Raw genomic sequence first — 16,747 nt, forward strand, 5'->3', positions numbered from 1 at the left:
TATTCAATTATATAGTTCTGGTACTAGCGCAGACTTGAATTTAGTATTATTAAAAATGTACATTAATTGTTAATAGATGCCATATTATGCAGCAGAGACTACCATTTTTATTTTAACAGGCATCTTAAGCAATGTTTATTAAATATCAAATGTTTAGGCTCTGACCTTATGAAGCATTCACTTCTTCAGAACCATCTACTCACCAGTCCGAAGGTATATGGAGGGGGAATGTGTTGGGACTGAAGCCAACAAATAATGCCTTTCCATCATAGCCATCTAATATTAATGTACCAATCCTACAGTATTTCTTTCCCAGGACAATGGATTATTTTGCTCTGACTTCTTTTTTGTTCTATTTGTAAAATAATTTACCTGTTGTTTTTGGATTAGTACTTAAAAGAAGCATCTTATATTCTCTCATTTCAAGACTATCTCTGTAGTTTCATTTTAATATAGCCTAATGTGCTTTTTTTTTAAAAAGATTTTATTTATTTATTTTAGAGAGTGCACGAATAGGGGAGGGACAGAGGGAGAAGCAGACTCGCAACTGAGCAGGGAGCTCGACATGGGAATTGATCCCAAGACCCCGAGATCACAACCCGAGCAGAAGGCAGATGACCAGCCGACTAAGCCACCCAGGCAACCCACGCTCTGGTTCTTATATTACAAAAGATGAGCCTAACTGAATGAAACACAGGGTATTTCAGAGAGTAATAGAATGTAGCAGTAGGTATGCAAATAATGAGTTTTCTCATGCTCTCAGAAAAAGTCTAAACAGTTGGTAAATACCATACCATACGAGATATGTAATATTATGTTTCCATGGAAATTTTGATTCATGGGACTTCAAATAATTCTTCCCAATGTCAAAACTCATCCCTATATGGAATTATTTCTATAGATGAATGAATGTAGCTCTTTTCAGTTTCCTATGGCTCCTATACATAACTGCTTCATACAGAGATTGGCTAAAAAGCTGATTTAACACCTGAAAAGGTATTAGAAATAGAAGATCCAGGGTAGAAAAGAGTCTCTTCTCCAAAGAGGAAATTAATTACAATGAAATATGTAGATGGGTTTGTACTGGATACCAATAATGCCTTAAAAAAAAAAAAAGCATTATGTTGCATGTTTTTGACAGATACTTATTCTACTTGTGTTTATTCATCAAAACCACAACTCTAACGCACCATACCCTGGAAGTTATTTAGAATGAAATTAACTTTATGAATATAAAATTCCAGTTTAGACAAGTGGATGACAGATGACATTTTTCTGTAATGATGTAAGGTACAAAAAGAACAGCTGAAGATCTTTAAAAAATAAGATGGATCTCTGAGGGCTGAGAGCACCAAAACATTGTTTTAACTAAGAGATTATGAAAACACATTATGGACATCAAGGAGGGAATAGTACAGCATCCAAATGTCATTCTGGAAAAGCATTTGTCTTTTTCCCCCACTTCTTATAATAATAATTGCCATTGTATTAATTTAAAATATAGGGACACCTGAGTGGCTCAGTCGGTTAAGCGTCTGCCTTTGGCTCAGGTCATGATCCCAGGATCCTGGGATGGAGTCCTGCATTGGGCTCCTTGCTCAAAGGGGAGCCTGCTTCTCTCTCTGCCTGCTGCTCCCCCTGTTCCTGCTCTTTCTCCTTCTCTCTGACAAATCAATCAATCAATCAATCTCAAAAAAATAAATAAAATATAGTCTCTCTTAGGCTTATTAGATCCACTATACCTTCTCTCCAGTTCCCAAATTCACATCTCTCCCAGAATCTCCGCATGTACCACCTACTCCTAGTGCTAAAGCCAGAGACCTGGCTCAATTTTAAGTCCCTCAATTCATTTCTCCCAGCATCCAATCCTGTCTAGATATTTCCTTAATCTTTCTCCAAACTTTGTACTGCTTTCCATTCTTAATATTATCTTAATTATGTCCTATATAGCCTATTAATGGGTCTCTCAGCCTCCAAACCTTCTCTCCTACTAGGAGTCTCTCCTACTCCAAACGTTCCTCTGTTAATCTACACTAATATCAGAGTGAGCTTTTATTTTTATTCCTTTACAAGAATTTAATGATATTGGGTTTTTTTTTAACCACAAGAAATATGTATTTTTTATTATTTTTTAAAGTTTAAATTTTAAGGGTGATTTTTAAAAAGCTAAGTCTGATAGTTATTTCCCTGCTTAAGACATACAAGGAACTGAGCCGTTTACCTTTTCATTTTTATCTCTCTTCACTACCCACCCCTCCTGACTATATGTTCCAGACATGAGAACTTACTTTTGGCAGTTGCCCAAAGCACAATGCTATACTCTTCCTTCTAGACCTTATGAATATGCTGCTTGCTTTGATCAACTCCTACTTATCCTTCAGAATTTCAACTCAAGTTTTACCTCCCTAATCCGGAAAAAAACTATCAACCCCTGGATAAGTATCGTCTTGTGTCTTATCACAGCACCCTGTATATGATTCTATTACATCATGTTATAATTTCTTGTCTGCTCCTCCAACTTGGCTACAAGCTTCTAAAGCTGAACTGTCCATTATGGTATCTCCTAGCAACACATGTGGCTATTTAATTTTACAACTTATATAAAATTCAAATTCAGCTCCTCAGACACACTAGCCATGTGTCCTGTGCTCAGCAGTCAATGCCTAGTGGCTATCATACTGGACAGTGCAGATATAGAATATTCCACTTCTGCAGAAAGGTCTGTGGTACAGCACTACAGGCAGACTTAGCTCATCTAACATGGTTCTGGCCCTCAAGTAAGCGCTCAATAAGTATTTGTGGAATTAATAAATGCATGAATAAATAAAAGGAAAGTTGTGAAGTTAATGTCTGGCAAATTTTGCCCAACCCCACAGCTTGCTGAGGGGCATTTAAGTCTTCTCTTCCACTCCATCTCCCTGCCTGCTAAGTCCAGTGGTCCAAGCTGCTCCTGAGCACATCCTCCTTAAAGATGCCTAAATGCTGAGACTGGTTTGGGGTTACGTGCAATATTTTCACTTAGGGTCACAAGTCCATACTGGTCTATGTTCCTACACCTACTTTGGCTTTCTTTACATAGGGAAGTCAGGTCAAATTTCAAGTCTCTTTAGATGACAGAAAGTTTCTCTAATCCTTCCTGACTTAGAGATTCATATATACAATGTACAGGAAATAGATCAGAATCTTAAGTTGCATCTTAGGATTTCAAATTGCTCAGCCTACAGTTTTAAGGAGACAAATCTGTTGGCATTTCATGTGTGTTTAGTGGGGATGCAGGCACTAGCTGTAACAAACTAAATGATTCCTTTTTTTTATTAAAGAGATGGAGGACTAGGGAGAGGGAGAAAGAGAACCTGAAGTAGGCTGTATGCCCAGTGCGGAGCCCGACGTGGGGCTCAATCTCACAACACTGAGATCATGACCTCAGCCGAAATCAAGAGTCCGATGCTTAACCAACTGAGCCACCCAGGTGCCCCAATTCCTACATTTTCTTACAATAGTTATGACAATTCTAATGCAAGAGGAAAGCACTCATATATGTAGGTTAGCAGTACAGTGGCTTGTAATGCCAACAGTTTCTTGCTAATTTATAATCTTCAACTATCTTATAACATGCATACCTATTTTTGTCTTTTAAAGATTTATTTGAGAGAGTGCAAGCACAAGTGGGCGGGGGCATGGGGCAGAGGGAGAGAATCTCAAGCAGACCCCTTGCTGAGCGCAGAGACTGCCATGGGGCTCAATCCCACCACCCCGAGATCATGACCTGAGCCGAAATCAAGAGTTGGATGCTTAACCGACTGAACCTCCTAGGCATTCCATGCACACCTACTTTTACATGTTATTCTTCCTTTCTATTCTTATTTTAGGTAGATGATAGTTGATAGAATGAGATTGCTTTTATGGACTAACATTGAGTCACTGAAACCCACAGAATTACCCAAAGTGGTAATACAAGAACTTCATTTAGTTGCTTATTTCAAGACATTTGAACATATTCCACTTAGTCTACTTTCCAGCAGACCACCGTATCAGATTAGGAAGCCACATGACACTTGGGATATATTCTCTTTACTACCATCAGAGATGGAGTCTGCTTCAGATGCTTCTACTGAACAGCAGCATTACAATTTCAGTTTTCTTAATTTCTCCCAATTCCTTGTAGGCAACCTTAAAGTAGAGAGGTCTCATTTAACTTTCCGAAAAATATATATAAATATTTTCATTTTACCGAACTGCATAACTGCCCCCCTCGACTCACAGCAATGGCACTGATTTTCCAACCTGGAGTGGTTAAAATATATTTAGGTGAACAAAACTGTTTCAGGAAGACTTGCTATTCTTTCAGCAGAAATGTTGATCTTTGTGCATATGTATATGAATATATGTATATATACACACATATATACTTATATATATATATACACACACAAACATTAAGATAAAATACATTTCTACAAAATAAAATTCTATAAACTCCATGTTATTGTTAAAATAAGATTAAATTATTCTGAAAATGTTCAGAGAACACATCAGAAAATGCTTAAGCATTTGTGGAGGCCTCAAAGATCATTATTTAATGTTAATATCCAAAGAAAAACACCTCAGAATCGTAAACAATAAGTCAAATTTATCTTCAGAATTGTGTTAGCTATAGGATGAAAAAGTCACGTCATCTCCGCAGTGAACCTCACTTTAGCAAGAGAGTAAACATATTTCCTCCACATCAGCTGCAATCAAGGCATTAGCAGTATGCCATGATTGATTATCCTGGGACCCGTTGCTGAGAAATGGATGTGTAGCACAGGTTTTTATCACTACAGTCTGCAAAAAACAAGTCCCTTGTTTAGATATCCTAGTTGTAATGAGTGACATTATTAGGTAGTTCTTCTATTTAAATGACATAAGGATTTAGTGTATCAGCAGCTTATAATAAACAAGCCCTTTCAATCTGATGACTCCTTTCCCTACACATGAGTACTTTTTGTGTTTATAATACAAGTGGTAATAGAAGACCATATGGTTGTGACTTTTAGCTAAAGTAAATGACATTTAGGCAAACAGAAAAACAGCATTAGGATATTCAAGGATTTGAACTATAACCTAAATACACAGTACACATTAAGGGGCTATTAGTGTTAACTATATACACTGACCATTTTCTAATGCTGTCCAATTAGGTCAGTTTTTCAGTTTGCTGATCAGTTTTTCAAAAATATTTTCCAATATACTGTCAGACACCTTTATCACTGGCATATTGCCCCATTTACAACTTCTTTTAAAAACACTGTACCACCAATACATTCTAAGAACATCTAATTAGTTCTTTCTGAAATGTAAAACTGCTTCCATTGCATAGATCTCTGCCAATAACAATAATGATGTTGTTATTCACATATATATAATTTTTAAAAAGAAAAATACAAGAAAGTGGGAATGGTACAAGCAGAGAGAGCAGTTCAGAAGTTATTGCAAGAAAACAAGATATGAATTTGTCTTGCACCCCCATGGTAGCAGAGACAGTAGCAAGAAGTGGTCTAATTCTGATTACAGTTAAAAGATACAGCCACCATGATTTGCGAATGGATTGGATGTGCAGTGAAAGAAGAAAAGACTCAAGGAGGACTCCAAGATTTTTTTTTTAAAAGATTTTATTTATTTGACAGAGAGAGAGACAGCTAGCGAGAGAGGGAACACAAGCAGGGGGAGTGGGAGAGGAAGAAGCAGGCTCATAGTGGAGGAGCCTGATGTGGGGCTCGATCCCACAACACGGGGGTCACGCCCTGAACCGAAAGCAGACGCTTAATGACTGCGCCACCCAGGTGCCCCAGTACTCCAAGATTTATAACCAGAGCAAGCAGAAGAATGGAGTTGCCATTGCTGCGATGGCGATATGTGTGGGAGGAGCCAGTTTGGGAAAGAAGATCAGGAGTTTGGTTTTGGACATATTAAGTCTGAAGTGCCCATTGTGTACTAAGGTGGGGATAGTAGGCACACTATTAGATATATGATCCTGGAGTTCAGGAAAGAAGTTGTAGTTGATATAAATTTGGGAGTTAAGTTAGGTAGTACTTAAAACTATGAGACAGGATGAGACCACCTAATGTGTGAATGTATACGAACAAGAGAAGAAGTTTAAAATATGAACCCTTAGTTATTCCAAAGTTTAGTGAAACCAACAAAGGAATCTCAGAAGAAACAGAAAGATAGGGAAAAAAAAACCAGAGAATGTGCTCTCCGCAAAACTAAGTGAAACCAGGTTTTGAGAAAAAAATATTTCAAATACTAGCAACAGGTCTAGTAAAATGAGGACGAAGTTGACCACTGGATAGATAACAGTGGGGACCCCTGACAAGAACTGTTTCAGTGGAGTGGTGGGGACTAAAACCTAACAGGAGTGAGCTCAAAAAAGAATATGAAGCTCAAGGCAGTCAGTACTCTTCCTATAGGAGGATGTGGTATCAAAGGAGTTTGTTTATATGGTGCATATTTGTTTGCTGAGAGGAACTTACTATACTGCAAAATGCCTAATTGTACCACAGTTACACTATGGATTAAAATCATAGCCCTGGACTACCATACAACGTTACCTTCAGAAAAATTATAAAGTGTTCTTCTTCATCTTTTCATTAACTTTATAACAAAATTTCACTGTATTACCTGAGCCCTGGCCCTATATTTCCTGGGAAAATGGAAACTACATTATACAGGCTTTTACACTGCACTTTGCCTACTGTGCAAATCAATAGGATAACGACCATTCATTTTATGTACTTCCAATTTGCTAAATGCTTCTACTTCCAACTAAATTATTTTTGGCAAATTAGTGGCTTTTAACTTCTAACTGGGGAATTCTTATAGTATAGAAAGGCAAGTTATTCAAGATGTTTGAGCTGAGTATAATATGTTTCTTTTGAAAGTCACAAATTAAGCTTATATCCTAGTAGCCAAAGCTTAGCCCATAACCCAAGGCAAGAATTACTGGCCTCAATACCATTGAAATGAGCAAAACCCACTGCAACAGCACCTGAAACGGACTGCTTAGTTTCCAAATGCTTAATGTAAAAAATAAATCATGGTTTGTAAGTATTGCTGCCACGTGGACTTTTAGAACTCCAGAATGAATAAAATGGTTCTACATCACTTAACCAATGATCTGTTTATATTCTTTTTTGCCAACTTAGGAACAATGTTACTTCTTTCATATGTTAAACTCTACATTCTAGGTTCCAAATGACAATTTTGGTGTTTTGCTTTCTGAAGCATGTACTTAAGAGAATATTTGCCGGGGGAGGGGGGGCTTGGATTCAAAACACATTTAATATTCATCATCTTTACCAAGCAGCTCAATCAAGATCTGAATAGTAATGTCTTCATCATAAACAACAATGGATTTTCTAAGAGGATACATAGGTAAAGGGAAAGAACCCATTTCATAAAATCCAGCACCACTGTGCTTCAGAGATAACTGAAAAAGGAAACCCTCTAGAGGAGACCCTGCAAAGGTTTGGATATCTCTTCAGAGTGCTCCAAACTTGGATGAATTTTTGTTATAAATCACCTTGATTAATGGAACACATTTGCTAAAGTGGTTCTGTAATAACTACACAATTCTTATTGCTCGAAAAACCTAGCCTAGAAAAACTGGTGGAGGCAGGGAAGCCTTCAAAAAATCACTGGCTTCTATTTTAGAATCAATACTGTCCCTGATCAGAAACAGCCCCCTTTCTTTTTAAAAAATACTGAAGACAAATACATTTTAAGGGAAGTACAATGTGATGAGATGGGAGTATAAATAATAATAATAATAACCAGTAGAGGATATTTTGGGAGAAGTAGTAGTAGTGTTGTAGGAGTACAAATTCTAGATGGAGCCAGGCTACTTGTGTTTGAATTCCAACCTTTTTTTTTTCACTAACTGTTTGAAACTGGGCAATCTGTTTAACCTCCCCATTGTCCAGTTTTCTGTTCTGTCAAATACTACCACTACCTATGTTATTGGGTTGCTGTTGTGATGATTATAAATAAATTAACCCTTGTGAAGAGTTTCAACAGTATCTGGTACAGATGAAGTATATAATAAGTGTTGGCCAATAGTATTACAATTATGTCTGTCACTTATAAACATGCAAACCGAAGTGAGTGGAATATACCTAGAATAATATGGCAGTGTCCTCTAATTTATCCATTCATCAAACATAAAAATTCAATGAATATTTCCCTTAAATAGAATATTCAAAAAAATTTACATCTTACAGCTCTCCGATTGTCTTCTCAGATCACTTAGCAAATATCTAATCCCCTGAAATTCTTCTTCTAATAACTCTTAAAAAGAAAACAATTGTGTGGTGTTTAGGTACACAGATAGTAGATGCTTTCATTTATATATTTTGTTGTTCTGCCTATTGACAAAATTATTTCTGGTCTTAAATATAAGCTTGTTGCTAAAACAACTTAAAAGTAACTAGAATGTTTCTTGAAATGTTAACAGTCATATGAAGGTGAAACCATTATGTAAAATTCTGACATTTTTGAAGAATAAAAGGATACAATGTCCATGATGAAGGTCATAGAAAAATGGGTTACCTGATACCACACTATCACCTTCAACATTATCACCATTAGCTAACAATTACTAGTTATTTAACACTATGGTAATAAACATTAAAAACATTTGCACTGCTGAACCACAGTCTATTATGGATGGTACATAAATAGTAGATTTAATAATCTATTGATCAAACTTACAAGGCAATTAGAGGCTATTATAGTTCAAAATAAATACACAATGATCAAGACAGTTTAACTCTTAATTATTTGCTTATATTGGGGATAAAAATAGAGGTAAAGTTAGTTAATAGATCTAACAGCTGCATCAATAATTTGAGGGTGACACGAAAAATTTAAAGAAAAGTAAAAAATTAAGTCACAATTATTATAGTGAGACAAGTATATGCCGAGTAATCAAAAGGCCACCCTCCCCTGCTGTAACCTCTGTCACAGCAGCCATGTGATTGGTGAGGGGAGCTAAAGTACATCTGCTCTTCACTCTTCATTCTGCTGTTCTTGTTCTCTTTTTCTAACTGGATACTCAAATTGACCAGAGCAAGGTATATAAATTTCTATCCTAAAACTTTAAGTAGGATTTTAAAAGACTAAACTATAGATTTTGATTTTACCAGATTTGCCACTAACAAGTCAGTGGAAAATTTTTCTAAGCCAGGATCCCAAATGGCATTTAGCTGGCATGTCTCCTTTGTCTTCTCCAATCTAAGACAATTCTTGTCTTTCCTTGTTTTTTATGAATTTGACACTTTTGAAGAGTTTTAGTCAGTGATGTTGTAGAATGACACTCAGGGTTTATCTGATATTTTCTCATGATTTGACTGAGGTTACACTTATTTTACAAAAATATCACAAAAGTGATATGCCTTTCTTAATGCTTCATTTTAGGGGCTACATTATGTTGATATGTCTTTTTATTGGTGAAGTTAACCTTGATCACTCAATTAAGGTGGTGTCTGCCAGTTTCTCCTCAACAAACTACTGTTTGTCCTTTTGTAATAAATATCTTGAAAGAGATACCATGACACTGTGCAAATAAACTATTTTTCTCAAACTTTTGCCTAAAATTTTGACATCTGTTGGTGAATCTTGCCTGCAACAATTATTATTGAGATATTTATATAGGGTTTTAAAAGAAACTAAAATATATAAAATATAATGGCCAAATTGTTCTGGATACAAACATACTTAAATTCTATTGAGTGCAACATTTTAACTTATATTCAAAATGTGAATTAAAGTTATTTCCTTTGTCAGTGTGTCCAGTTAATGTTAATCAATGAATAATGATTAAAATGTTACTTACATAACTATGACTTTTAAAGAAATCTGATGGACTATTGGTGAGGATTTTGTCTCCTTCCAAACCAATTACTCTTTTACAAATGTTTGATTTTGGATCACTCGGGCTTTTTGCAATCACAATGTCACCTCTGAGGGGAAAAAAGTCAAAGAAAGGTCATTGTTATTTATTAAGCATAAGTACATGGATGGCACTGCTATAATACTTTTATAACTTAAACAAAGCCACACCCTTTATCCTCTCACATATTGACCCTCTCATATATTAACCAGCATTGAGAAACTTCGTGACTGAATTTTATGCGTCAGAATCCAACAAGAGTAGTGGAAAAGCTATTAGAAGATTTTAAAATTTCTGGTAATTCCATAACAACTATCTTCTTGCACTTTATCCACTGTGTGTTACTTCTGTATCCAAATTTTTAGAACCAAAACTATAGAAAAGCAATTCCACATAAGTGCCACCAAATTAAGTAAATTTTACTGTCTAGCCATTAGTACTGATTGACTCTAGAGCACATAAAAACATAGGAACAGCATAAATATTTCCCCAGAACTCAAAGAATTGAAGAATTACAGCATATAAATAACCCAGATAATTTACAGTACAGTCAAAAAAACTTATTTTTGAGGAACAATATCAGAAGACACAACCAAATAAAATGCTAAAAGCTACCCAAACATATACTACAGAAAGTAAATTGGTATACCAAACATATAATGCCAACATGGGTATGATTATATGTAGAAGGCATGATTCGTGGAAGAAGTAACAATATACACATATTAGAAGAATAAGAAAGATCTTTAAAAGTGTAAATGAAGGAGAAAAAATGGAGGAAATAGACAAAATAGTACTAAGCGCCCCAACCAAACAGAACTCAACACTCTTTCTGAAAAAAAATTAGTAGTAAGTGAATTCTGTTGACTAACACACATATTTGAAAGGATTTAATTATCTGTACTATCTGTACATAGTTCCATAATTTGATAACTTATAATAAAGGTGCATATATCAAAATATCAAAGGCCATAAAAATAAGAGGAAAATGAGAGTCAAATCAGAAACCTAGTTATCACTACATATAAACATTAAGAGTTCTAAACCTTTTGGTAGACAAGTAAAAAATGAAAATCTGATTAATTTACACAGGAATGATTAATAAAATAAAGTCTAATTGGGAAGTAAAACAAAATTGTCTTAAACAACTAAATCAAAGAGGAATATACAAGAAGGATTCTTATACAAGATAATAAAAGATACCATTCTCCTGAGAAATTTTACAGTAATAGTATTCACTGGAAGGATAATTTCTTGTGGTTAGAGTTGAAAGCTATTAAAACACTAAATTCTATATTTGCAGGTAATATAAGGCTGCCCTTTTTTTGAAATGAGATAAACTAGTCTCTTTTCAACCAAATAGAACCATGCCAATGGAACTTTCAGATGAACAAGTTTGCAAAGATTATAACTAAACAAAGTTGATTTTGGCTAGCTTTGGGGAAAGTAATGTTTTCTGTAGGTGTTTTATTTAGTTTACATTTTTAAGCAAAATAATCAATATGATCCTTAAAACAGATTCTGCACTTACATGGCAACATAAAAATCATAATTCAGTCAAGGTGGTTTTTTAAAATGTTTTATTTAATTATTTTTAAAACTGTTTTTTTAAAAATTTTTATTTCTTTTATTTTAAGTAGGCTCCATGCCCAGTGTGGGGCTTGAACTCACAACCCTAAGATTAAGAGTCAGATGCTCTACTGACTGAGCCAGCCAGGCACCCCTCAGTCAAGATGCTTTTAAAGAAACCAGTATTTATGCAGACTATACTTCTGGTGGTCTAACTAGATACACGTATAGAGCTTAAATCAAAGTAATTATTCCTTGGTTTCTCAACTCTTTCAAATAGGGTTTTAAAAGGAACTTAATAGAATGAAGATTTAAATTTTCCTTTCTCATTTTTATTTATAAACATGCTTATTATCCAACTAAATTATAAGCTTTTGAAAAGGGTCAATATCTTATTCATCTTAATATTCTCTGTACTGCACACCTTATAAATTAGGTGCTCATTAACTATTTGGTGAAAAAGTAGTAATAGTAGTAATAAGAGACTCTGATTGTTAAAAACATGAGCGTTCTGTGCATTTAACTGAAAAGTGATCCATGTGCTATAGATAACAGTTATGCAGATTTTCCTTCTGTCTAAATAGATGGCTATTTTAGCTTTAGAAACAAGCAGATAGCTAATGGATCTCTTGCTAAGGGTCAGATTCCCCTGAAATCTCAGAGTTCTGTGCTACAGATAAAAGAAAAAGAATACTCAGGACAGTAATATTTTTAAAGTTGAACTTACCAACTGACAATTGTGGTTGTAAAAGTTATTTGGTTTATGCATATAAATGCCAGATTTTAAGCTGTCCTTCAACCTAAGGGCCCCTTGACCGAACAGAATACAAAATGAAACCTTCCAAGAATCTTAATTAACTTACTGAATGTAGTTATTTGTATTACCCATCTGAATGCAAAGATTTTCTATTTAAAAAAATATATGATATTGAGCTATTCATTCAAAATCTATTTAGCCAACAAGTTCAGCTCCTCGTTAAGGATGCTCAAGGACTATGAGAGTAAAATCATGTCATTAGCATGGAAAACAGCAGCTTATCTTCATGCTACAGTGATGCTAGGTCTCCAGTTAATCCAAAGACAGTATGAAGTGATTTGGATATAAGTTAAAAAGAAAAGAAAGCTAGAATACAACCTGTTATGTAAGTCTTATTTTATAACCCCATAACTATCAACTAGGTGTCTCGACATTGTTATACGTAAAAGATCTAGAGGAGAATTTTACCTAAGACGGTGCTAGACTGTACTGCTTGACCAAGAGGTAACTTCTATCAACAGAATCTAAAATGCAAAGAACAGTTTTACACCATTCTTGATGACTTTCCAGTAATGTGAAACAGACTACAGGAAAGGCAAATAATGAAAGAGGAGTGCTTAAACCTACTTATGCCATAAGTTAAATACCAACTCGAGTGAGTCAAATTTGTAGTTTATGGAAATGAAAAGATGGTATTATTTTTTCAGAATTATGAAAAACTAATGAGCCCAAAATTTTAGGGAATCAGAGAGGTGCCCTTTAGAAAATAAATTACTCATACTTGACATTCATTCAGAAGGAATAATACATAGTTAAGTAGAATAAACAGTATCACAGGGACTGGAAACACCATTTAGAATAAGATTTTTAAAAACTTAGTGGAAACAGTATTTGTCAAGGAGTTTTTCAACTTAATTAATCAGGAGACTCAGGATAGATAAGATTCCTGGCTCCCAGCTATATATGGTGCTATCATCTAAAAATCAAGTGCTTATCATAAGCTGTGGAGAATAAGACAGTTATCTATAGAAATTCAGTATTAAAAAAATTTAAAAACCAGTCACTGATTTGGTATGTAATGTAGTTCCTAAGTCCTCAGGTTCTTCACTCAAAACGCTGTAAAGCCACCCAACCCCCATCAAAAGTAAAGTAGGCTTGAATGTACATTATAAAAGGGACTCCTATTCTATTTCAGCCGATAATGCAAGGTATACAATGACCCAAAAGACTGTGCATGTTTACAGAAACTATTAAAATTCTTGAACTGAGAGAAAATATTTGAATCAAAATTTTAACTAGCTGGTCATTAATTTGGTTATTTACAAAAGGGTTTTTAAAGATAAACTACAAAAAAGACACAATGTGTATACATGTTTTCACTATAACTTTAATTTATCTATGACAGAAATTTACCTTTGGATACCATAAAAATGTCGGCTAAGATTTTCTGCAAAGACAATATCTGAATTTTGAATTGTAGGCTCCATTGATGGTCCAGAACACTGAAAAGAGAGGTAATTTTTTAATTTGAATTGAAACCCTTTTTTAATGTAACATAAATCATCTGAGTAGGCTTATAAGAAGAAAATTAAACAAATGTTCTTCAAGTTTGGAGGATGATTTATAAGTTGGAACCTGCTAGATAAGTTAAGCCCTACAGAGTGGCCACCGAATCTGGAAACACAAGCAAATATATTAAAAATAGTTTACTGAGAATACACTACAACAGATGAATAAAATATCTACATTTCCAAATTTTGACCATCCTGTATAATGAAAGCTCCATGAGGTCAGGGACCTTATCACTCATGTTCCCAATTTATAACCAACGCCAAAAGCAGTGCTTGGCATAAAGCTGATAATAAATATTTGAATAAATAAATGATTTATTTATTTTCTTGCTATTATCAAATATCCAGTGCCCATGATGGTAATTTATTAAGTAGTATCATACTATTCTCAGTAAGTTCGTGCCTTGAGTTCTCTTCCAACGGAACAGCTTACTCATTTGATGGGGCTGTAACTTATTTTTTCTATTGAAAAATAGTGTCATAATGAGATGCACTTTAAAGACTTTCTATTAGTATGTGCTAAAAAAATGATCTCCATATATACCTCAAAACTGTAATAAATGATCATTGCCACTTAAAATATCTAAATACAGCAGGCTCCATTGACTTAGGCGTTGATAAAACTTTTTACTCAAAACCTCCTACTGAGGCAGAAATAACAAAGAACGCAATGAAAGTTTATGTCTGCTACCTCTGTAGCCCACTGGAAGTACCAATATAAATTTAAAAAATCAAAGAGGAGACTTTCAGTTAAATATATTTATTTGCATTTCTCCAGCCAAATTTGAGGTTGTATGACTGTGAATCCCTTAGGGTAAACTGATAAAAACAGCAATACCACAAATAAAGCCTACTCACTGGACATTCAATTTATTCTTTCATTTACATTAGAAAAGATTAGTACAGTCACAGTTGACAGATTTATGATGCAATATTTAGAAAAAACATTGGTCAGGGGGCAGACTTAACATTTTAATATTGACACCAAGCAGAATAATCATTTGTTTTAATGACAGCTAAACACAACGGGTTATGAGCAGGAGTTTTAAAAATTGGAGAATCTGTGCTGAAATTCCAAATCTACTTACTAACTGTGGAACCTGGAGCAAGTTACTTAAGCTTTCTGAGCCTCAGTTTCCTCATATGTATAGTGGATTTCTAATAAGAATCTCACAGAGTGGAAAAGATTAAATTAGTTAATAAATATAAAATATCAAACATCACTGGAAACAATAAGTAGAATTCAATAAATGGTAAAAAATTATCATCATTAGATTATTAATAGGGCCCATGTCAGAAACAGAATACAAAACCATATTTGAAGTAATGGTTCTTAATCTTATATCAGTGCTAATTCCAACAGTCTCTTACATCCCAAAATTTAGAAAGATTTCATGTTTTAATAGTCACATTTTAGTCATTAAATGACTTCAATTAAAATAAAGGAAAAACACATTTTCCTTCATTTAAAAAAAGCACATACTTAAAATTACTATTTTCTTTTATGTAAAAACTTACCATGACAACACCACCAACGTATTCAAAAGCACAATGAGCTATACAGCCATACTGAATAGTATAGCCAACAAGTCGAAAGGTTTTTCCCAGAACACCACGAAGCATAGTTCTATGCCGACTCTGCCACCACTGGCCTGATGGTAAATTTCAAAAAGTTTCATAATCAATACTATTTAAAACACTTAAGAAATAGCTCAACTATAAAATATTTACAATCACCCAGAATTTAGTAAATGCCTAATACAGCGTGGTGCAGAAAAAGCAAGAGCTTATTTTCATTTGTCCTAACGACATTTTAAATGGCAAATTAAAACCACTTAATATTTTGATCTACTGAACAGAGAGTATATTCAGATAAAATCACTGGGTTTATATATAAATTAGATAACTAGTAGATTCTGATTTTTTTTAAAAAGATTTTATTTATTTATTTGACAGAGATAGACAGCCAGCGAGAGAGGGAACACAAGCAGTGGGAGAGGAAGAAGCAGCCTCTCAGCGGAGGAGCCTGATGTGGGGTTCGATCCCATAATGCCGGGATCACGCCCCGAGCCGAAGGCAGACGCTTAATGACTGAGCCACCCAGGCGCCCCTAGACTCTGATTTTATCTGTCTCCTTTCATGCTTTGATTTTTTTCTTGGTATTAATATAAATACCTAAGAAAAGATATTAACTCTCTCAAAGTACTAATAATAGTTTTTCATACTGTTGCCTGCTATATCAGTTCTTGCCATAATATGACATAAAAGAGAAAGCACTCGAATGGGTATATGCAAATTCAAGTATTAAATTGATACTTTCATTAACTTGTGTGATCTTCAGTGACTTACTTAACTTCTCTTGGCCTAGAAATAATATCTTACAGAATGGTTCTGAGAATAAAATTCAATAACATGTCAAAGTGCTTTGTAAATTATACAGTTACATTCAGTTGTCAGCTATTGACTATTGATACAATAATGAATGCATGAATACTATGAAACAACATAAAGAACTATATAAAGATTTTTTTAAAGCTACATAAAAAGTTAATATTATTCACTAAAATATTCCTAGTAATCTGTCCCTTCCTTTCCATTTACCTGTTACAACTATGTTTCAAGAATTTCTCAACTAATGGCCTAAGGTGTAGGCCTAGGCTACTATGCACTGTTCTCAGATTAAATTTACTGAAACAAATCAATAATAATAAGTTAACATTTGCTCAATACTTACTATATGTCAGGCTTTACAAATTAACTTCTGCAGGTATTATTACTATCCTCATTTTATAGATAAGAAAAAGGAGCCTAAGAATAGTTAACTTATATACTCAGCATCACAAAGTTGGAAAATGATGGAGTCAAGAACTTAATCATTACGTTACACTGATTCATTCCTGTATTCCTGCCCTGCTCCCATAA

General features: G+C 34.4%; 1 protein-coding gene across 20 annotated transcripts in view; it reads right to left on the reverse strand.

The window, feature by feature from the left end:
* The window catches only part of IMMP1L (inner mitochondrial membrane peptidase subunit 1), an 86,320-nt gene that overhangs the window by 16,796 nt on the left and 52,777 nt on the right, over positions 1 to 16,747 (reverse strand). For all 20 annotated transcript variants that reach the window (XM_045808565.2, XM_045808566.2, XM_045808567.2 and 17 more), the window contains 3 exons: positions 15,344 to 15,477; positions 13,668 to 13,756; positions 9,872 to 9,998 (listed from right to left, as the gene is read on the reverse strand). In XM_045808565.2, the coding sequence (XP_045664521.1) occupies positions 9,872 to 9,998; positions 13,668 to 13,756; positions 15,344 to 15,477 (350 nt within the window). The remainder of the gene's footprint in view (positions 1 to 9,871; positions 9,999 to 13,667; positions 13,757 to 15,343; positions 15,478 to 16,747) is intronic.

This window comes from Ursus americanus, chromosome 24 (assembly GCF_024610735.1).
Source record: "Ursus americanus isolate L20-20 chromosome 24, mUrsAme1.1.p, whole genome shotgun sequence".
Classification (NCBI taxonomy): Eukaryota; Metazoa; Chordata; class Mammalia; order Carnivora; family Ursidae; genus Ursus; species Ursus americanus.